The sequence below is a fragment of the Setaria italica genome, chromosome VII, assembly GCF_000263155.2.
Source record: "Setaria italica strain Yugu1 chromosome VII, Setaria_italica_v2.0, whole genome shotgun sequence".
NCBI classification, from domain to species: Eukaryota; Viridiplantae; Streptophyta; class Magnoliopsida; order Poales; family Poaceae; genus Setaria; species Setaria italica.
Window position 1 is genome coordinate 798206 of NC_028456.1, and position 21831 is coordinate 820036.

At 47.6% G+C, this 21831-nt stretch overlaps 2 protein-coding genes and 1 long non-coding RNA gene across 29 annotated transcripts in view; 1 reads left to right on the forward strand and 2 right to left on the reverse strand.

Annotated features, from left to right (window-relative positions):
- Positions 1-676, reverse strand: part of LOC101769539 (fatty acid amide hydrolase) — a 7091-nt gene extending 6415 nt beyond the window's left edge. Inside the window, exons 1-2 of the mRNA XM_004974909.3 lie at positions 360-676; positions 194-254 (exon numbers count right to left, since the gene is read on the reverse strand). Of these exons, the coding sequence (XP_004974966.1) occupies positions 194-254; positions 360-566 (268 nt within the window). The 5' untranslated portion in view covers positions 567-676. The remainder of the gene's footprint in view (positions 1-193; positions 255-359) is intronic.
- Positions 677-7525: 6849 nt separating this feature from the next.
- On the reverse strand, positions 7526-10115 carry LOC101769945. The gene is made up of 4 exons (XR_215465.3): positions 9278-10115; positions 9133-9189; positions 8698-8762; positions 7526-8282 (listed from the first exon to the last, which is right to left on the reverse strand). It is a non-coding gene; the product is annotated as an uncharacterized LOC101769945 (long non-coding RNA).
- Positions 10116-10388: 273 nt separating this feature from the next.
- On the forward strand, positions 10389-16707 carry LOC101770221 (probable LRR receptor-like serine/threonine-protein kinase At4g29180). 27 transcript variants are annotated; one of them, XR_002678555.1, is made up of 7 exons: positions 10392-12014; positions 12323-12431; positions 14498-15377; positions 15530-15648; positions 15745-15878; positions 16187-16242; positions 16473-16707. XR_002678555.1 is itself a non-coding variant. In XM_022828349.1 (3 exons), the coding sequence occupies exon 1, from the start codon at positions 13616-13618 to the stop codon at positions 14096-14098; it is 483 nt and encodes a 160-aa protein (XP_022684084.1). In that variant the 5' UTR covers positions 12438-13615; the 3' UTR covers positions 14099-15377; positions 15530-15648; positions 15745-16684. The 27 variants fall into 27 exon arrangements, 1 of the variants encoding a protein (XP_022684084.1); XR_002678557.1 differs by having other exon boundaries at positions 10393-12014; positions 15745-15802; positions 16182-16242; XR_002678548.1 differs by adding an exon at positions 16003-16039 and having other exon boundaries at positions 10393-12014; positions 16187-16684.
- Positions 16708-21831: the final 5124 nt, after the last annotated feature.

The following is a 21831-nucleotide window of genomic DNA, read 5'->3' on the forward strand; positions in this document are numbered from 1 at the left end:
CAAATCAATCCAAATGAGCTCATTATAGATACCAAACCAATAAAACCAATAAACCCAGCCCAATGACCAGAGCTATTTACACAGAGAAAAGGGGGGGGGGGGGGGGGGATGGTTAAGTCAATCATTGATGGTGCTGCTGCAGTTGCTTGTCGTGCCGAAGAATGAACGGAATTGGGAAGGATGGGCATCGTACCCTGCGGTGGGTACTCCGGGAAGTACATGGGGCGCTCGGGGATCACCGTCTGCTGCAGCATCTGCGTGAATCCAACCCATAGAAGAGGCCGGCGAAGGAGGAGAAGAAGAAGAAGGATTAGGAATGGATAATGGTGAACGGGAGGCCGGATAAGGAGGGCGCTGACCTGCGGCATGTTGTTTTGCGACTTGAGGACGGAGGTGATGAGCGGGCCGAGGAGGGGCGACTCCATGAGCCAGAGGAAGGCCCTGAGGGAGAAGCCGGTGAGGTGCGGCGCCTGCAGCGCGGGCGACTTGTACCGGACGGCGGCGATGTCCACCTCCTCCACCGGCGGCATCGCGCGCGGTCGCCCCGTCGAATTCGATCCGCCCATCTCCAACCAAGCAAGGCAGAGCAGAGGATGGAAGGAATGAATGGGGTTTATGGATGGTGAGCGGAGGCGACAAGGCTAGGCCGGCCGGGCAGGCAGGAACGAGTGACCACGCCAGCCAAGCACACATTTAATTCGGTCAGACCTTGCCAACGCACGCTTCCTCGTGCTTTGTTTTCATCATCTTCTGGAACAACTGACAAGGCACACTCTGAGGAGGTGGTGTTTGGTTACCTCAAATATATTACCGAAAGTAATGAATTCCATATGTTTGGTTGTGACATTGTAATCGAATTTCTATCTATACATACTGTAGTCAAATACAACACCCACACCGTAATCTGATTACGTTACCAGAATGCAACCGAACAAAGAGAGCACCACCAAATATATTGTAATCTTATTCCTTTACATTTACGTTACCTTAGCACGAACCAAACAGAAATCAATGCCTCGAGATTGATGGCCACCGATGCGATCAGAAACCAGGTAATCTACTGTTTACATTAATGCAAGCTGCCCATGTATTTGGCACCTCTTAGATTATTGATTTGTTTACATTAATGATCGAGGAAAATGGAGATCAAGCTGCCCCTGTATTTGGCACCTCTTAGATTATTGATTTTTTTTCATGCACTTAGATTTATCTTATGTCTAGATAAATGATAATATCTACCTCCTCCGTCCCACAAAAAGTATCTGATTAGAAAATTTTCAGACATATTACTGGTCCAATTGATTGATATCAATGGCATCTATATCCTTATTTTTTTTTAACATATGGCTCAACTCCAGGAGGCGATTTTTTCATCCAGAAGCTTCAAAGGAACAATGGCTGGACATGCACTCACGATGAAAAAGCAGCCGATATACAAATTTTTTTTATAGCAACCCTGCAGCAGCCCCAGCCACGTACCATGGACTTGATTTGGGACCTCCTTCACCTCAACCAACATGATCTATCTTTACTGGACTCACCGTTCTCCGAAGAAGAAATCAAGCAAGCCATTCACCACATGCCAAGCGACAAAGCTCCTGGGCTAGACGGATTTACAGGTTTATTCCTAAAAACATGCTAGGATACCATCAAGCAGGACGTTATGGCAGCGGTAAACGCGTTCTACTGCCTCTGGTGCAACAGCCTACATCTAATTAACACAACTAACATAATCCTAATTCCGAAGAAAGAGGGGCGAACACCGTACAAGATTTGACCAATAAGTCTCATCCACTCCTTCATTAAGATCATCACGAAGGCTCTGGCACTTAGACTGCAACCACACATGTACACAATTGTCTCTAAATGCCAAAGCACGTTCATTAAGACACGGAGTATCTATGATAACTTCATGACAGTGCAAAACACGGCTAGAAGATATCGTAGAAACAAAGTGCAGGCCGTCTTCCTCAAATTGGACATCGCTAAAACTTTCGACTCCATCCGATGGGACTATTTATTATTGCTCCTGTGCTAATTGGATTCCCCACTCGTTAGCTTGACTGGATTGCGGCCATACTATCCACCTCATCCGCACGCATTCTCCTAAATGGCGTCCCAAACCCACCAATAAAACATGGTCGAGGCTTGCGGCAAGGCGACCCGCTATCGCCGCTGCTCTTCGTTATAGCGATTGATCCACTACAAAGAATTTTACAACTAGCTACCGACATGGGAATCCTTACTAACTTGCGTGGAAGGGCACCCTCATGCCGTATTTCTATGTATGCGGATGATGCGGCTTTATTTATAGCACAAAGGAAGGAGGAAATTGATGCGCTAGTTAGCATCTTGGAAAACTTTGGAGAAGCAATGGGACTCAAAATAAACTTTCGCAAATCGACCGCAATCCCTATCTGTTGTGAAGGTGTACAGTTGAGCGAGGTACCGGGAAAAAGGTATACCGGCAAGGAGCGGCACCTTCCCAGTCAAATACCTAGGACTACCACTATCCACAATGCGCCTGAGAGTGGTCAATTTCCAATCGTTATTAGTCAAGGTAGCGGCCAAGCTAAATAGTTGGAGCGGAAGAAATTTGACGATAGCTAGGAGGCTAACATTGGTTAAATCTACCCTAACCGCTCAACCCATTTATTTGCTATTGGCCCTCAAAGCACTGAAAGAAATAATGAAGATCATTGATGCTAAGCAAAGAAAATTCTTATGGGCGGGGACGGAGCCAATCACAGGCGGCAAATGCAAGGTGAATTAGACGCAGTCAGCAAGGCCTAGGAAAGGAGGTGGTGTGGCGGAACTGCCCCAAATTAACTCAGCTAAAGCATATTTAAGTCGCCTAACACACGATCATGCACTTTAATCAAGTTAACTCGGTGGTCCGTCGGATTTCATCCGATAAACCACTTAACACAGGATCGAGAAAGCATAGCTCACACGAAGGTGAGTGGTTCCAGAGATTACAATAGTCCATCCAGATTAATTAAGTGCATCAAATTATTACAACATTAAGTTCGAAATTCAAACATAAATTGCAGAGTTTCAACCAGCAGAAATAAATAAACGGAAGCTAACGTCGTTGCCAGACATCATGACGAAGCCGATCATGACATCAATGATCCCGATCCTTGCCGTCCGAGGAGGGATCCCACTCGACCGTCCAACCAAGAGGAAGCTGGGGAGGCCAAGTGCCACTTACAGCAAGCTCAGAGGCGTCAACATCACCTAAAAGGGGTATGCCACAACAAGGCTGAACGACTATGCTCAACAAAACTTAACCGACTGGTGGTCCTAATCCACCAACACTAGACATGCAAGCTTTTTGGCTCTGGGGTTTGTTTTTGCCAAAAGCGACTAGAGTAGGTCCTTACTTTCAATATTTTAGCCACAAGTTCTAAGTTTATTTACCCGTCTAAGTTAGCAACTATATTAAACAAGCATAGTTTCCAAACAAAATTATGACAAGCATCAGTATTAACATCCTCAATAAGTTTCATTCTTACTCAGCGTAGCATAGCGATCAAGCAGTCCCAAACTGTGAGAGGCAAACGAATCGATTCGAATTTCTTAACCATGCATGGCGAACCTAATCCCACGACATCCACGCACCACGAAGGATCGCTTCACTTGTCGGCCATCCCCATCAATTCCCAGACCCATGTCGGGCCCACTTCCCTTGGTACAAGGCTCCATAGACCCGGCCTCTGCCGTTCTATGACCGCACTTGTCACCACATGCGGCCGCAAGGGAACTCCGTTTCAGAGACAGTGGAACGATCCGCTCACGTTCGGTTCAATCAGGTACTAGGCTTCCCCATCCCATACTAGGTATGAGATCAGTACTTTCAAACACTTGATCACGAACATTATCACATCTCGACCTTAGTCCATATTCATGTAGACAGACGGGGCAATCCACCGACCACCAAAATAGTTCACAGAGCCCTGCCCCGTCCATCGTCCTTATAGTTGTAACAAAAGGGAAGCAAACAACTCCTATAACTCGCGAGTGACAGTCAATCAGTTGACTTTTACCGAGTCCTATTAAGTATTGCAACTACTCGACTTCAAATACTAGTGTTCATATCAAAAGAGTGCCTATCTCATGCATCTATGGTTTCAAACAATTCTTGTAACGTAAATGCACAGACAAGGCAGCAATTGTATTGCAAGTAATTTAAAATATAGGAATTTATGCTCCGGGGCTTGCCTTCACGCGGGGAGGTAGCAAACGGGTCTTCGGCTTGCTTGGGCTCGGCTCCGATGGGCTACCGCTCAGCTATGGCTCCTTCTTCTGGCGTCGGGTGAAGCTCATAAGTCCCGCCAGCGAGGTTCAGCTCTACACAAAATGCAATGCATTAAGTTAATATTCCCAACTTGCTCATAGGACGTAAAACACAAGTTAGTGTTGAAGAAGAAGTTATATTTGGGCCATATTCACCTAAACAAGATTTTACACCTTATTTATTCACATAAGGAGGGTGGGGTGTGGTGGCTTAGGTTGGTTTGATGGCGATTGTGTACATATATACATCGCAACTTTATCAAACTTTAGATCGGAAATTTTTCCTATTTCTGAATGTTCTTTTGTATCTCTTCTAATATTACCTTTGTTACCTTAAGGTAGCTTATACTTAAACATTATTATAGCAGAAATCTTAATGAAACTGGTCATGAAATATTAACAGTGAGTTACAGGGGTAATACAGAGCCTTTGATGAATTTTTCACGATTTTTAGTGAAGGGCATCTTTTTCTGTACATTTACCCTATTTATTGTTCCCCAAACAGGAAAGTGGTACCTCCTTTTATTTCTGGTGGGTTCTATATTTTTCCAACAAAAGACATGATGCTACTGACTTATTCCAAAAGGTTTCAGATTTTTATCCTTTCTTGTTTAATTATTATGCAAAAAGGAAAAAACAAGCTTAGATTCCCATGGTAAAACTAAACAGAGAAATAAACATCTAAGCTGGGCTCCAAAACATTTTTCCAAGCTTCTACTCTCTGAAACAAACACTTGAGAGTTGGATTTAACTTTTTATCATATTTCTATGATTTGTTATAATTTAAATAGCTGAAACAAGAATTAAAACACATAACTTTAAATTATAGCAATGACATGTGCCAAAAGTATTTTTATTAAAAACTACTCTTAATACTGAGCCTAGAAAAATTGGTTTGACATTTTTCTGAATTTTCTACAAATTTTGGTGAATTTCCAAAGTTAAACCCGATTTAAAAAGATAAACCGTGGCAGACTTACGATCTAACCCCTAGGTCTAGGGTTTAATCGCGCAAAGTTCCCTAGTTTTAATACTGAGGCCTCTGATTCAACTTTTCCAATCGCAATTGGGTCGTTGGCGGCGCACGGCAGCGGGCGGGCAAAATCCCGGCGATGCGCCGGTGGCCTTGGGACGGTGAGGGGCCGGGAGGGCTTACGGGTTCACCTTGGGCCGGTTTGAAGCGGTTGAGGGCAACGGGGAGGCTCGGTCGGGGTGGAACGGCGGAAAGCTTCGGGTGACGGCGAAGTCCGGCGGTGTTCTGGCGGCGACAGCGCTCTTCGTGGGCAACCGATGGGCTCTAGAGCTGCACGAGGTGGAGGCGAAGCGGCTGGGGGTGTCGGCGAGGTGCGGGATCGAGCGGAAGAGGGAGCTCCACGGATAGGGTGTGTGGCGGAGCTACGAGTGGAAGCAGGGGAGCGCAGCGAGGTTCTGGGGCGAGCGGGGAAGAGGGCACTGGCGGCGCTGGGTTCCCATTTATAGGGCTAGGGCGGAGTGGCGAACGAGGTGGGGCTGTGGCTCTGGCGGGCGGGACCGGAGGGAAGCCGGGGCGTTGCTGTGGCCATTAATGGTGACGGCGCCATTGGTGGACAGAGGAGGGGGAAGTGGCGCGGCAGGCGAGGGTGCTGCAGGCAAGGTGGGCAGGCGCGGGCGGAGCGAGCGTGCGCGGGAGTGACGACTTTGTCGGGGCGTCAGGTTGGCGAGGCTGGATCCGAGGCGTCGTGACCGGGGTGGCAGTTGGTGGAGGCGGCGGCGCCCTGGCAGGCGGGTGCAGTGGCGCGCGCTTGACAGCGGCGGGGCGTGCCCTCGGGTGAGGCGAGGCGAGGCAACGGGCAGGGCGTCCGCGCGCTCGACAGGGCTGTAGGCGCGTCGACCTAGCTTGTTAGGCTGGGGACGGGGCGACGGGGCGGTGCCGGTGGGCTTGCGCCACGGGGTGTCCAGCAAGTGGAGGGCGACGCACGTGCGCTTGGGCGCGCTCTGGCTGAGGGATCATTTCGCTGGGCCGATCTTGAAGCACCTAGATCTCCCGATTCTTGAACCGCACAGCATTAACTCTCTTTACAAAAGTTGTAGTACTCGGACCAGAGTTCAACTTTTGTAATTGAACCAAGTTCAAATTTGCGGTAGATTCGGAGATACAAGGCATCAAAGTTTGAAAAAACGCCAATTTTTGGGACTTAGAGAAAATCAGCCGGTTGGCTGTTTTCAAGGTGTTTGGCTGACTTGAGCTTCGATTTTGAAAAGCTTCGGAGGCCAATTGGACTAGAGTCCAATTGACAAAGTTGTTGTGTAAACTTAGTTCTCAAACTCTTGTAAAAAGTTTTTCTGATATTTCATTCAACTTTTAAGAGATAAACCCACACTAAGGTACCAGGTTGGGCTGTTTTCCATACTTAGCCTGGATTGCCAAAAGAGGCTGGGTTGACCAAACTAGGTGACTTTGACCTAGATTTCGAAAGCCTTCTGTGCAGATTTTAACCTTGCTCTTTTAACCAAAGTTGGTAAGGGCTTAAAGCTCTAAAACTTTTGTATAGAGCTCAGCTTGAGTTTATATTAGAAATTTCGAAATAAAGAGCCCCAAATTTGGGACTGTGTTTGATTTTCTTAAAATTAACACAGATTTGTACTTCGAGTTTTTAAAGGGCTTCTGCTCAGATTCAAGAAAAACACTAAAAATAAAAGTTGTAAGTAAAGTTGAGTTCTACAACTTTTAGTTTGACAGATTTTTAAGTTCTTAAGCAAAAATTTATGTTACTCTTCTAATAGCGTTTTAGCTTGTGAGGGGCAAGTGTCCTTCCACTTGCCTTCACTACCGTGAAAGCTTTATGCGCTAATGACTTTATTTAAGATTTAAACATGACTAGCAAGATGCCCGTGCGTTGCTACGGAGAAACGACGTTACTTGGCGCACAATGTTTTTTATCGTGTTGTGTAGCGCACCATATTTTTTATCGTGTTGTGTAACATTTTTATCGCGTTGTTCCGGCAGTTTGTTGCGTGGGCGGTCTCCGCGCGGTTGGATATGGACACGCTCACACATTGCTCCATGGCTGAGGCCGGATTTGCTACGGCGAAACGACGTTGCTTAGCATACGATGTTTTTTATCATGTCGTGTAGCGCACCATATTTTTCTATAGTGCTGTGTAACTTTTTTATTTTAGTAGTATTGGACTTTTTCATGCATACTTTGTTCTTTTTCAAACCAATAAATGATCCGACAGTACAATATAGTCAAACATCTACCAGATCGACAAATGCATTTACTTCCCATACCACAAATAATATGGTCCACCAATACCACATTTACTTCCGATGCCACAAATAATATGGTCCACCAATACCACCTTATTCAGGAACTTGAGTGGCCACCCTTCCCCAGTCCCAAAAATTCCTCAAAAATTCTCAAAAATACTAAATAATATCCTAAGCCTGTCCACGCCTTTCTTTTCTATTTTTCATCTCATATGAGCTCTATTCCATCTTTTTACTAAGATCTTCAAATCCCAACCCTGCTAAGAAATATGTTGCATTGCCTCCACCCGCCGTAAGGCTGAAGGCCTCGGGTCGAAGCCGAGTACGCCGTGCGACCTCTAGCCAGTATTACCCGCGTTGTTAATAGCACGGACCCGGCTGTTCCTTGCCACCCTATCATCGCCGCTAACCCATATCGTTGTCGCGCATTTGCCTGATCTTGTACTGGGACCCATTTCTTGCCATGTGTGCTATCTCCTAGCACCGGAGCAAGTGGTGTCCGTCGTACGAGCTCTCTGGCTTCTACTTGATTTTAGCCAAACATCTACCAGATCAACAATACAATATAGCCAAACATCTACCAGATTGACAGTACAATATAGCCAAACATCTACCAGATCGACAAATGCCTTTACTTCCCATGCCACAAATAATATGGTCCACCAATACCACCTTATTCAGGAACTTGAGTGGCCACCACTCTGCAGCTTGTAGCCCCATCTGGTTGCTCATTCTGCAGCATTACAATAGATTCAATTAATAATAGGATTCCAAATAGCATTAAGTAGCACAAATATTCACCAGGTAATCTTGTTATAGTCAGACAAGCTATGTGAACAGAGACAACTGAAAATACAAACAAAAGGAAAGCACAGATACAGATAAGCTATGTGCACAACTATGCATCAGGTAATCATAAACATCATCAAATAAATATAGTAGAGCTGTTGGAAATCTTTCCAGCAAGTTAGATAAAGGTACAAACATGATCCCATATCTCATAACAGGTGGGTAAAAAAATCCTTAAATTTGACTTCGAGACATGTAAACTGAGCCATGGTACTTATATGCAACGACATATACTCCTGCTTATTTCCTCCAAAAAAATAGCATGACTGGAAAGAATAGGCGACGGAAGATTCAGTTACCTGTAGTAGAAATGGAAGTGCATCATCATCAGCCAGCTGTGGTTTGACTTTCAATCCATGCAAGTCTGCAAGGACCGCCGGAAAATACAAAATAGATGACTAATCAGCAACAATGCATTAACATAGTCATTTGGCAACAATGGAAAATTCAGAGTTGATGTCAGGGACAGCAAAACAATGGTCCTCACAGTTACTCATAAGCAAAAGCAGCAAGCTATAGCCAGTAAAGCAATAGTTCAGAGTTTATCATATGACATTATGACAAGCTGAAAGAGTTGATCATAACAATATTTTTATGCATAGATCTAAATGCATATGTATTATAATCATGATAAGCTGAAAGAGTACAGTGTACTGACAATTTTAGTCAAGCAGTTAAGAAGTAGATGCAACAGAGAGTAAAATATTGCAGGCAATGGACATTTTGTCAAACACCTTGCAGGCAGTGAAGGCAAAGTGGTAGTGACATGGCCTTCCATGAACAGGTCCTGCCTGCAGCACAAGAAGAACAACATCTAAACACATCGAAACACCATGCAGAAGCATGAATGGGAGAGTGGAGAGGACACATGCTAAGTACCTTGTTGATCTTCTCCAAGGAGTCCCCGGCGATTGCTGACAGATACGCAGGCCAGCCGGCAATGACCTGTACCATGCGCACCTTGTTCGCGAAGCTGCTAGGGGCGGGAGCGCTTCACCTGTGGAGCTAGCTTCTCTTCAGTCACCAACGGCACCCATGGCCATTCGTCCGCCAAGCTGGTTCAGCTCCAGCGCGCTAGTTGCGCTGGCCGGATTTGGAAGAGCTTGTCAGCTGGCGCAAGGAGCTTCGCTAAGCTCGTGTATCTCCCAAAGGCCGACGTATCTGCTAAACATCGCCGGCATCAGACCCTATCTACTCCGAGCTTGGCGGTGGTGAGGCCGTACTGGTGCGGCGCCATCCATCTCCATGGCCCCCATTTCGAAGCGGGCCGCGGGATCTCCTCTGCTAGCCCTCCGAGTCGGGGCCTTCGCCTCCACCAGCTGGGGACGATAGTACGCGGCACACCATGTCGCCGCAAGGAGGAGGAGGTGGCGCAGGCGGCCGGGGCCAAGGCCGGGCGGCGCGGCCGGGCAGGGCGACGCGGCCGTGGCGGGCGGGCGGGCGGCGCGGGCAGCCGGGGCCGAGCCGGGGCGGAGAGGGCGGCCGCAGGAGGCGCTTGCCATGCGGGAGCTCGGGGTCGCCACCGCCACCGCCGTCCACAAGAAGCGCTCTCCGCCGCTCGTCGTCGCCAGTCACCACACCCGCTTGCCCTTCAAAACCAACTCCGTCTACTTCGTCTTCGCCAGCCTTGCTCTCGAAACCGCCAAGCGCCTAGCCGACCTCGCCGCCGAGGCCGCGCGCAGGGGCAGCGGCGGGGCGCCCCGCTCCGGCCGCCGCCGGCCGAAGAAAGGAGAAGTTATTCCCCTTTAACCCCCTCCCTTCCCTCCTTTTTCCACCCGAGCCCCCTCTCTTCAGAAGTTGGACTGCGGGTTGATTTCACGAAATGTCAGGGATCTTTTTGCAAAATAAGGCCGACGTACGAAAATCCTAAGCAGGACGTTGCTTGCTTTAATAATAGAATAGATAGATTAAAGATTTAATTAAGCTAGGTTGGTACAGGCGGGCTAGGAGTGCTACCCCTCAAAAATTTTCCAGAACCTTACATCCACATTAGCTTTAGCATGATTGGATGAACGAAGGATCGTCTTGGGAGGGTCATGACATTCCTTGCTTCCAAGCGGACGACGAACTCTTTGCTGCAGCAACCACGGTTCTCTGCTGCTTCAAAAAGCGAAATTGGAACTTTTTTTCCGTACGTCTCCTTCCGCTCCGCTCCGCTCCGTGGCCCTCGCTCCGACTCCTTCCGTCCGATCCCGCTTCGTCTCCTCGCTCGTCCGTCCCTCCGCCTCGCGCGACCTGCACAGCCTCGCTCCGCTCCGCTCCGTCCGTGACCCTCGCTCCGAGCCTATCCTTCTGTCCGATCCCGCGTCGTCTCCTTGCTCGCCCGTCCCTCCACCTCGCACGACCTGCGTCAACACCATCTCTGTTTCCCACTACGCGCTCGCCAGATCCCCCTCCGTCTCCGCCGCCACGGTCGACGCTGAGGACCGGGCCGTCGTGCGCGTCTACGGCCCCGACGGCTGCCCCGTCGTGTGGCGCCTCCGCTTCTCCCTCCTCTACAAGGCGTCGGTGCCCCTCCCCGTCACGCCCTCCGAGGTGGCCCCGCTCGGTCGCCCTGTGCTCAGCCTCTCATCTCCGCCACGCCTCCTCCCTCTCCCTGCGCCGTAGTTGCCCGCCACTCCTCCCCGTCGTCGCAGTCCCCGCCCATCCGCGATCCCTCGGCTCCATCCCCTTCCTCACAAACCGCTCAGCCCTATCCTCGCAAAAAAGCCGCCGCCTCCCTCGCTCCATCCCCCGCCGTGCTCGCCCACCAGATCCACCTCCGCTGCCCCCATCGCCCGCTCCCCTCTCGATCGATCGATCCACCGGTCGGTAGGTTGAGTCATAGAATGGGTCTGCTGTTCGTGAAGGTGCTCCCGTGGGGCGACGGGGACCCCGGCTCCCCGGCGGCGGCGGTGCTCCAGTGCCAGCGGTGCCGCCTGGACGCCGTCTCCATGGGCGCCATCCTCCCTAGGGAATTCCAGGGTGCATCGGCCGCGCCTATCTCTTCGACCGCGTGTACGTACTGCTGCTTCTCCCGCTCCTCGATCTGTTCATTCTTGGCCCGTCGAGTTGGCCTCGCGTCATGTAATGGGATCACATTTCCATTCTCCACTTTTCCTGTGTTCCTTTTCATTGATCGATTGAGCTGTGAATCGCATCTGGGTTACCGGAATTCGAGTGGTTGCTGATCGTAGAATGCTGCGCATACTTGTGCAGAGGGTCGTATATTGTTTGCGAGGATTGGGAGGGACTTCGTTCAGTGTGGAAAATCTTGGTCCCTGTGGTCTCCTGCCCTGGCACATATTTTCTACTTGGTTCTTGAATCTCTAGGAATCGTGTCGATTTCCCTTGAATCTGGATCGATCCTCTGAGCTCCTGTGTTTTGATCGATCCAATAGATGGGCATGACCACCGAAACAAAAAACTGCAACCCTGTAGAAGGGAGGGCTTATGTAGATGCATTAGTTGGTGATGAAGTTGATTTCAGATGCATATCAACGGAAGAACACAATGCTTTGTTGTAATCATCAGAACAGTGGGCGGTGCTGAAGTTGCTCTTTAATTATAGGTAGTGATAAGACAAATCAATGGAATGGCTGTTGCTGTTTGCCTATTTCTTCGCGGTGAATTCCAGGTAAAAACAACAGCTGTTTTCTTCCCCTCTGTAAATTCAGTTAGATGCTTTACCAAGCCAATCAACTGTTTGATTAATTATCGACATACCGCCGTATAGTGCCACAAACAATTGGTCCTATTCTTTCAGCCTCCTCCTGTATTCATGTGAAGTATTTCCTCTGTTTCATGTCTGAACTGATTTACTGTTTTCCAAAATCACTGGATACATGAACTGATCGGTTTGCTTGATAGACTTTTGAGTCATCACCATTTTGTTCCGTTTATTTCTCCATCCTATGTTTTGTGATATGTGTACTACCATTTCAGGGTGAACATAACCCTGGGCCCTAACGAGGATCGGGAATTTACGACTGGACTGCATATAGTGAATGACATTTACTGTATCTGCTGCCAAGAAAATATTGGCTGGAGATATGTAAGTTACAATGATATTTTCGTTCAGCATCTAGCAACACATCTTTGATCTTCTACATACATGCCTTCTTCGTGAAATTATTAACACAGTGACATGTTGTCAAATGGTCTATCGTACTATTTATAATCCTCTATTTTCATTTGGGTGTTATAAAACCTATTTTTTGGTGGTCTTAATATAGTGCCCATCCAATACCTTTTGCTCCGGGTTATCCACATCTTAGTTATTACATTTATTGGCATAGCAATCATTTGATAGAATTGGAATAATAATTTGATAGAATTCCCTATTTGACACTGGAAAAATACTCGTTCCTTTCTTGGCCCTCAAAAAATTTTCGTTCCCTATTTGACACTGAGTTCAATTTTCATTCCCTATATGACACTGTTACATTTTCCATCCGTGAACCGTTAAATGCCCTATGAAAAGATGATTTTGCCCCTACGTGTCCTACCACCCTTCTTCCTCCTCTCCTCTCCTTCTTCCTCCTATGCTCCACACCGGGCCCTTCTCCCACCCCCCGGCCGCACCTCCCCCATTGCTCCACACCGCCGCCCTCCGTCTGGCCACACCTTCCCCGTTCCTCCTCGTTGCCGCAGGGGTCGGCCGCACCCCTCCACGTCCAGGTCATAGCAATCGAAGGGTTAGTACTAGCTGGATCCAGACATGGAGGTAGCGGGGGTTGTCGCGGTAGCGCAGGTCATCCTGTAACTCCTGGGCGAACTTCTGGAGGAACCTGGGCAGCTTCTCTTGTAGCATCGGCGGCGGTAGCGCCCGCTCCATCTTCCGCATCCCCCTAGTGAACAATAGGGAACGGGCGGCGGATCAATCGATCAATCGACAAAGGGAACGGTGGATGATGGTGGTGCCGTATCGGAGCCATGGGCGGAGGGGGTCGGATCCGGAGTAGCTTCGGATGTCGGCCACCACCGACGAGAGGAGCTCCTTCTCTTGCTCCGTGTCTGCGACAGCCATGGCTCCGATTGGATTCTGCTGGCGGCGGCCTGCCGACAATACGAGTTGGTATGCTCCTCGGGGACGTCCGCGCGGCACGCGGTGACGACCGCCTTGAGGGCCGCGAACGCATCCTCATAGGCGGCAAGGAGACGGTGCCTTGCGAGGTGGTAATCAGCGGAGAATGAGGGAACAACGAGGGATATTTCGCGGTTTCAGGTTTCATTAGCATGGACTATGGCCTGCCGGGGATGGTGAACTTCGTGGACGGTGCCACCAAGCTGTCGTACGCCCCGGACGTCGCCTTCACCGACGCCGGCCTGAACGAGAACATCTCGGTGGAGTACGTCACGCCGACTCTCGCCAAGCGCTACCTCAACGTGCACAGCTTCCCGGACGGCGAGCACAACTGCTACACGCTCCGGTCCCTCATGGCGGGGCTCAAGTACCTCCTTCGTGCCGAGTTTAGGTACGGCAACTACAACGGCCTCAACAGGCCGCCCATCTTCAACCTCTACGCCGGTGTCAACTTCTGGAGTAGGGTGAACGTCTTGAGCCCGGACAGCCTGGAGAGGTTGGAGGCCATCGTCGTGGTGCCGGACGACTACGTGCAGGTTTGCCTGGTGAACACCGGTTCCGGGACGCTGTTCATCTCCGCGCTGGAGCTCAGGCCGCTCAAGAGCTCGCTCTATGAGCAAGCGAACGCGACGTAGGGGAAAGCCAAGCTTGAGGAAGCGGCTGTGGATCGGGAGCCGGAGGAGCAAGGCAGCGAGCGCGTCGAAGAGGAGAGCTAAGCAGAGCACCCGTCGCCACAGATCGGGCATCTTCTGCAGCTTTTCTTCCTGTGGTTGGTAGAAGTCAGCGTGAAGGAGAAAGAAGGGTGGTGGGACCCACAGGGGCAACATTATCTTTTCACAGGGCATTTAACGGTTCACGGATTGGAAATGTAACAAAGTGTCATATAAGGAATGAAAATTGAACTCGGTGTCAAATAGGGAATGGAAATTTTTTGAGGGCCAAAAAAGGAACGAGTATTTTTTCCAGTGTCAAATAGGGAATTCTCTCATTTTTTAGAGCTCATGTGAAATAGCTGTGATCGACATGGTGGGCAGTGGCAGAGGCGACGGAGAAGGCCACAGACAAGGTCGCTGCCCCATCGATGAAAATCTCAAGGAGGCTGCCTCGAAGATTAAGGCGGTCACCGATGCGATGGAGGAAGATACTGAGAAAGCCGAGGCTCTGATCCAGAAGGTTAGTTTAATTTCACAGAACCTTAGGCTTCGATTGCGTACGGCAGCCTACTGATGTTGCTATTACTTAAAGCTCATGGTACAGTCTTGCAAGTTATTACTACCTGCTGTTCTTTGCCATGTTTGGTAGTTGAAGATACATTCTGATCAGGTTGTAGTCTGCCTAGCAACTTGTGATAGTGACTTGCACCTTGCACATTTAAGCATGGGTTATTACAGTTCAAAAGAGAAAAGGGAAATGAGGTGTTGGGTTATGACTTGTAAAGGAAGTAGAATGGATACAATAAGCTCATTTTGTTATTGCATTTTACTGTTGCCCTGAAAACTCTGTCCTTTCTTTGATAGCAGCACATTTAATTAGTCACTGTCTGAAATAAATTAGCATGATGAGTAGCTAGGTATGAGATCATGATTTTATTGAAACCACGGATATTATTTGATTGTGTAGGCAGGAAAATGAATTGCCAATTCCTTTTATAAATAAAAAAATTATAGATCTGGTAGAAAACTAAAATAACTCTATAATCTGTTTTGTGTCATCCAATTGCGAATATTGGTAGCATATTGTACTTGTTCATGGATAGGTTTTATTGAAGGTCTGTAGTAATATGATGAGGCATCTTATCCTAAGTTGTGAGGAGAGGTTGGCGACGGGAAGACGCAGCAAAGGAGGTTGCCGCTAGCTGCTAGCAGCACGCCAGCACGGGGCTCTGCCACTACCAGCGAAGTTGACAGATGAAGTGTTAGTGCCATTTATGAACGGCTCCATCCAGTAAATTACCAAATCAGATAGAAATTGCATTATTTTGATTAAACAACAATTCCCAGACTTGTGTTTGCACAATGCAGAAATGCAGAAATTCTTGATAGTTTGTCTTGTTGTTTCTTTTACAGTCCAGAAAAAATCGAGTCTATGCATTCCTGGAGGTGTGGCAAGTCTATCGCAAAATATGTGTTTGATATGGTTTCCTTTGTGGAGCTCTCTTCTTGGGAACAACAGGAGTACTTTGTTGGTAGCTTTCCTGCCCTTTCTTCTTCCTATCAGTTCTACGATAGACTTTGCTTTTATGTTAATTCAGTTTCTTGTTCTGTACATGTGTCATTTTCAGATACCATCGGCGTTATTGTTGGTTAGTTTCTCCTACTGCAGGTTGCTACTCAGTGCCTGTAAGTCAGATTTTGTTGCATCTCCATGATTTTTGCACCGTGTCCATGGAACATGAAAGCACATAGCATCTTGGAGGTGTTGTCCCTGATCCCAAACAATCTAAACAATTCCTGAAGTAATTAACCAAGATTAGAAACATGGAAATAATAACTAATTTTCTTCTAATTTGTTTTCATTCATCTGTTTTTCTTGTAACCAGGATAAAATAGAAATATTTCATTACTTAAGGTGACAAGGTTAGACAACTATTATTCTACATATTGTGTGTGCATCTGAAAGTCTAAATTGCTCTTAATTTACCTAAGAGGCATATAGAAAATTATGTGTGCTGTTCATAACTAAAAAGATGCGTTGATATGTATTCATTATTCATAAAAGTGCAGTTATTTGGAGCATAAGTGAACTGGGCTAATGGACCATCCTCCTCGACAAAGTTGAGGTGCCGTATGCACTTGTGATGGCAAGTCCAGCTTGCCATCAAATATCGAGTCTATGTTTTGTTTGCGGCGATGTAAAGCCCTGGTCCTTGTGATCGGTGCATTGAAAAGTTCATTAGCAAAATCTTAGCTTTGTATACTATTTATTGTTTTGGCTAGCATGCAAGCAGTATAGGACAAGGTGTGTAAGAGTTAATACTGAACTGTCTTGGCTTCTTATGTGCTTATTCAGTTTTATTCTGAAGAGTGGATTTCAAGGCGGGAGATAACTGGAGCTTACCCAGGCACCTGCAGCTCACGGGGCGTGCCGATGTGGGTCAACTCTTAATTAGCAACCGTTGTTTGAATGTTCCTACTGTCATGTGTGTCTTGAAATATTTAATTATGTTTCTTGCCTTTGTGCCATGGTTGAACTCTTTTTCCATAAAATTAAGTTAATATTAAGCTACTGTTGTGAAAAAATAAAATTAAGTTAATATTAAGCTACTGTTGTGAAATTTGTTGTTAATGTATGAAATATGATTTGGTTAGCGTTTGGATACCATGTACCAAGTATTGTTTAACGACGTAACTAGGATCTTGGATGATATATTTATTCCATATTTGTACATGTTTTCACATTATTATTATCGTGTTGAATCAAATGTGTATTGCAATATAAATATCTTATTGTAAGTAGCAATGCACGGGCACGATCCTAGTACAATTGGAAATGGCATGAAGATATCTTTCTGGGACAATTGGAAATGGCATGAAGATATCTTTCTGGGACAGTGGCTGGGTAAGTGGACAAAGGTCAAGAGACATAGCGTCAAACCTGTATCATATCTCCAGAAGAAAGACCAGACCATGACACTATGATGCGGTAACAAATCACAATGGATATGAGACTTAAACCTTCCGCATCAAGGTTTCACTGCCGCACATTTCGTTGAGTACCATCGTTTATGGGTTGAGATCAGAATGTGTTGAGTACCATCGTTTATGGGTTGAGATCAGCAGCCTGCAGCTTACACCAGATATCAGAATCTAATTTGGAATGCAACTTACACCAGATATCAGAATCTAATTTGGAAAGTATGGAAAGTATGGGTGCCCCTAAAGTGCAAATTCTTCAGCTTACCAGATATCAGAATCTAATTTGGAAAGTATGGGCACCCCGAAAGTGTAAATTCTTCAGCTGGTTGGCCATATAAGATAGAATCTGGATAGTGGACTGACTATAGCATCGGGGATGGACCAGTAATGCAAGGTGTGTTTTATGCACATGACGCAGGAGACCAGCTGTCGTTGTTTTATACCCAGCAACCTACCACGGGAGTACCCGGGGTAGAGTTTTAGTTGGTGGGTGTCACCAAAATCAGGAACTTGATGGTCACGTAGGGACGCGATTTAGATAGGTTCGGGCCGCTAGATCGCGTAATACCCTACGTCCGGTGTGTTTGTATGCTTGTATTGGATTGAACTTGTTTGGAGGAGGTCCCTGCCTGTCGGTGTTTTATACTCGGCAACCTATCAAGGGAGTACCCGAGATAGTGTTTTGGTTGGTGGGTATCGCCGGAATCAAGGAGCTTGATGGTGACGCAAGGAACACGATTTAGACAGGTTCGGACCGCTAGATCGCGTAATACCCTACGTCCTATGTGTTGTATGCTTGTATTCAATTGAACTTGTTTTGAGGGGGTCCTTACCCGCCCTTATATATTGGGGGAGCAGGGTTACAGGGTAGTCTTTGGCACAAGAGTACTAGTTGGACACGACTAGAGAGTCCTACTCCAACTCGACAGAGTAGTTTTCTTGTATTTCGACTAGTCCTTTAGGAGTCCATGTAGTCTACGTTGCCCTGTAGCGTAGTTTTCATGTCCTGATACGTTACGAGTATATCCCCTTGAGTGGGTCCGTACAGGTCTTCTGGTGGGCCTAGGGATGCATAACCGACAAGCCCCCGAGTACTTTGTAGTCAAATGGAACAGTTCCGAGTACTCAATAGACGTTGCATGACTAGTCCTTAGTGCTTGTTGAGTACCTCTGCGCGTGGCTAGTCTCCGAGTACTCGAGTATTGTCATGCGGCTGGAAGGTACTCCCAACATAATCTGATGTTGCTTCAAGTAGTCTTTCTCTGAATCTTTATATGGTAGTGCGATGACAGTAGCCCTCGAGCCTTAGGTTGAATCGGAGAATCAGGCTGAGGGTCAAATTGAATCTGCTTCGACTTTCCTTAATCTTTGAAGAAAAAGAAAATTTTGTCCAACGGGTGAGGTGTACGCAGCCCCTGAGCACTTTGATTGACCACTTCCAGGCGATAAAGGGGTCAACCATGGTCATCGTGACCATTGGACTTCAATCTCGCAATAAATCTTGAGAGTATCAAACCGTTGCAAAATTACTGGCCATCTTCCCAAAATCTCGGAGCCGTTTAGATCCGTTGTGCTGTTATAAAAAATAAGGCCGGTTGCCTCCGTGGGTTATGCCTCTGGCCATTCACATTACTATTCTCCATCTTGAAACCCTAGCGCCACCATCAGCTGAGACAAGCGACCTTGCGTGTCAGTGTAGCCTTCCCCGCCCCCCTTACGCAGCTCGAGCTTATGCACATGAAGAATCTGGGGAAGAAAACTGACAAGTCCAGGGGAAAAGTCGCGGAAGGATCGAAGAAGGATTCCAAGAAGGGGAAGGAAGTTCAGCTGCCGCTGCCGAAGTGTGGCCCGACCAATCAGATTGCACCGCCAAATCAAGCTTCTACTTGGAAGATGTCCACTATGGAGAAGGAAGCAATCCAAGAATTGGTGAACGCAAAGTTGCTGTAGGAGGAGGCCATTGTAAATTGGAGGTCCGCGTACGCCAATGCTTGGAATTTCGAGACCTATCCAAAAGAGACAGTCATTTGGGCTCATTTTGTGGAGAGAGGACTCGCAGTTCCGACATCGGAGTTCTTTAGAGGTATCCTCAATTTCTACGACGCTCAGCTTGTCGATCTGAATCCCAATGGGATATTGTACATTGCAATCTTTGTGCATCTCTGTGAAGCATATTTGGGGATCCAACCCCATTTTCAATTGTTTCGCAAACTTTTCTGCTGCAAGCCTCAGCCTAGTTAGCAGAGGATGGTAGTACTCGGAGGTGCAGGATTTCAGCTGAGGGACTCCGATGTGTATTTGGAATATGAGACTCCACAGTCGCATAGTGCCTGGAAGGAGAAGTAGTTTTACATCGAGAATCATGACCCCCCCAATGCCTGTGGTCACCAGGTACCGGCCCAAGTACATCAGCAAGTGGTTGGAGGAACCGAGTACTGAAGATAGTCATCAAGTAGTCGACTTGCTGCAAAAGATCGTAGCGTGGAAGAAGGCAGGATTGACTGGCATCAATGTGGCTGCTAGTTTTCTGAAGAGAAGAGTACAACCACTGCAACTGCAGTAGACTTGGGGCTATGAGTACTCAGGCTTTGATGATCCATCACGGATGTCAGCTGAGGAAATATCTGATGATGCAGTGGAGGAGTTGTTGGGCAAATTCTTCAAGAACTTCCAAGGAGTGCCCGAAGTTGATGAGTCCATCCAAGAGTTTGACAAGTGGCACAAGCCTAGAGAGGTAACTTGTTTTCCTACTTTCCTTTTAAGTACTCATAATTGGTAGTCGTCATGTTTGCCGACCAGTAATTCCTTATGCAGGAAGATGTCCTTTTCTCGTCCTCCTCCCCCTGATGCTGATGACGCAAAAAATGAAAAGCTTGTGCGTTACGTGCGCTTGCCTGATGACGCCTCAAAGGAGGATGAAGTGGAAGAAGAGGAGGAGGAGGGTGAAGATTCTGAGCCGCTTGGCGACTCAGATATTGCATCATCTGACTCTGAGTTGTCTGATCATTTTGCTATGCAGTCCCGAGTTCTCAAAGGGTACAAGTTTGCAACCGACACCTCCAAGCGTTCGGCGGAGGATGTTGGTGATGAAGAGATCCAGGCTCCAATGCCAAAGAAAAGACAGACCGCAGTGCATAAGTAGTCGGTCAACAAGCAATTGGAGACTTTCAAAGCTCCATCACCGGTAATTATTTTTGCAAAAGGGTAGAATACTGAGGTACAAGTACTAGTAGAACGATCTTGAGTAGTCGGTTTGACTTGTTTTGACCTTTGCTCTTGCAGGTTGTTGATGATGCGGAAGGTGTCGAGGATGCCGCAGATGCAGTGTTCAATGCTGCCGAGACTACTTCTGATGATGTGGTCGCGATAGCTAAAGCTGTGTCTGCCAGTGTGAGTTCTGTGGTGGGGACATCTGCTAAAGATGCGGCCATAGCACCTGAGATGACTACTACTCAAGTAGTCATTGAACCTGGTATTGCGAGTGGAGGAGCGGAGGACCCGTCAGAGGCTACCATGGGTGAAGCTGTGATGACACTAGAGGCAGTTTCTGACGCCACATTGGCTGAAGTCCCCGCTAGTGGTGAGTACGTGAGCACTAGTAGTAGTCGCGCGTACGTAGTCTCGGAATTGGTTCTTTCAGGTCTTGGCAAAAATATCGAGGATTTGCCACCTGTACCGAGTAATGAGCCGGCCCCAAGTGTTCAACCGGTTCTTGTAGCAAAGAAGCGTTGCCGAGTTCCTCCCCGGTCCGCCTAGTGAGTACTCTGTTGCATTTGTATTTGATCATTGATTTCGTAATCAATAGTTTCTTTTGTGATCGTGACACTTGTTTGAATTAGGACTTCTGAGAGTGCTGTTCTTGAAGGGGTAAGCACAGAGCCAACTGAAGATCCATTGGCCACGAACTCTGATGCCGTACCTGTTGTCAATATGACAACTGAAGATCCACCACGAGCTGAAGGCGCGGGTGCGGTGAGTCTCACGACCGCCATACTGTGAGATGTGATCAGTTCGGTTGAGGATCTGGTGCCGCTAGCCCCTGAGGTTGTAAATGACAATCCTCTCCCCGCGACCAAGACCGCCGCAACTACAACATTGATGAGTACCGAAGATGGGGCTGTAGTAGTCCCACAGAGTGTCAAGGCGTCTGCGGAGGAGGTTGTGCCGACTACTGTGCCTGAGCAAGTGGTGGGCAAGGATGTGTCTGAGGCTGGAGCCTCGTTTACTCAGGAACTTGTTCTCACGCCGAGTGTGAAGGCTAGTGTGGCGGGCGAAGCTCCAGGGTTGTCGCAGAAAGTCAAAGTTTTTGAGAGCCCCCTGGAAGAGTTGCCGCCACTATCAAATATCGTGAACTTGAATCATCAGCTAATGGTTGATGTTTGGGTGAGTCCTCAGTACTGTATTTGAGTACTTGTTTTTGTAAACTGATGTTGTTTGCACTTTTGAAGAGTACTAATTGCTTGGTTGTGCACGACTTGTATGAAAAATCCCACAAGAATAGCCAAATTGTTCAGGAACAGAGTGAGGCTGCGCACCGTGTGGCGCAATTGGAGAAGGATATCATCGACGAGCACCACCGCACTGCCGACTTCCTGAGGAAGTATGATGATGCTGTTGACTCCTTTCGAATTGAAAGGCAGGTTTATGAATCTGAGAAGAGCCGCATGGAGACCGCTTTGTTGTTATTCTTTATAGAGCTCAAGGGCCAGGAGGCCAAACTCAGTAGTCAGGTG